The 787-nt window shown below is 43.1% G+C and overlaps 1 protein-coding gene across 1 annotated transcript in view; it reads left to right on the plus strand.

The window, feature by feature from the left end:
* The first annotated feature begins 230 nt into the window (after positions 1 to 230).
* The window catches only part of Calcoco2 (calcium binding and coiled-coil domain 2), a 16,626-nt gene continuing 16,069 nt past the window's right edge, over positions 231 to 787 (plus strand). Inside the window, exon 1 of the mRNA XM_028754991.1 lies at positions 231 to 395. Coding sequence (XP_028610824.1) covers positions 231 to 395 — 165 coding nt within the window. The remainder of the gene's footprint in view (positions 396 to 787) is intronic.

The following is a 787-nucleotide window of genomic DNA, read 5'->3' on the forward strand; positions in this document are numbered from 1 at the left end:
GCTCATAGCATAGCAAGGTTAGGAGTGTGCACACTGGGCAAGGTGAAGAGGAAGGCAAGCCTTCGTCTCCCTCAGTACTGGAATAGATTGCTTGAATAGAACACCCGCCGGGCGGAGCCCAGAAATCTCCTGCAAACCCTTTCTGAGTCTTGTTTTATGTATCTTATAAATTTTCTATTGCACCAGGTTCTCATACTCTACTGAACTCTATCTTCTGACAGGACTCCACCATGGAGCAGCACCCCATACCTACCTTGCTGGAACATGGCAATTTCTCTCGGGTCCTGTTTAACAATGTGGAGAAGTTCTATGTGCCTGGAGGAGATGTCATGTGCTGTTACACCCTCACTGAAAACTTCATCCCTCGTCGCAAGGACTGGATCGGCATCTTTAAAGTATGTTAATACCGAGGGATTAGGAACTAGCAGTGAGTCTTAGGTTCCAGGTACATTATGTCTGCCCAACTAGAAATTCTCAACTACAATTTCCCATATCACATACTGGTTTATATGAGCCTCAGGGTTTTGTTGTTGTTGTCTTCAAGACAGGGTTAATCTGTGTACCCTGGGCTGTACAGGAACTTTACACCAATCTGGCCTCAAACTCAGATCCCACAGCTTCTGTAGTGGGAGATGTTTAAATCTCCAACCCAAGTATGACCAGTCAATGAAAACACAACTCAGTAATTATGAATATATTCTTTAAGCCTAGATTGGGCAGATACCCCTACACTACTCTATGCTTCAGCCATGAGACTCTTTTTTTTTTTTTTTTTTTTTTTTTTTTT

The sequence above is a fragment of the Grammomys surdaster genome, unplaced genomic scaffold (assembly GCF_004785775.1).
Source record: "Grammomys surdaster isolate TR1022 unplaced genomic scaffold, NIH_TR_1.0 126048, whole genome shotgun sequence".
NCBI classification, from domain to species: domain Eukaryota; kingdom Metazoa; phylum Chordata; class Mammalia; order Rodentia; family Muridae; genus Grammomys; species Grammomys surdaster.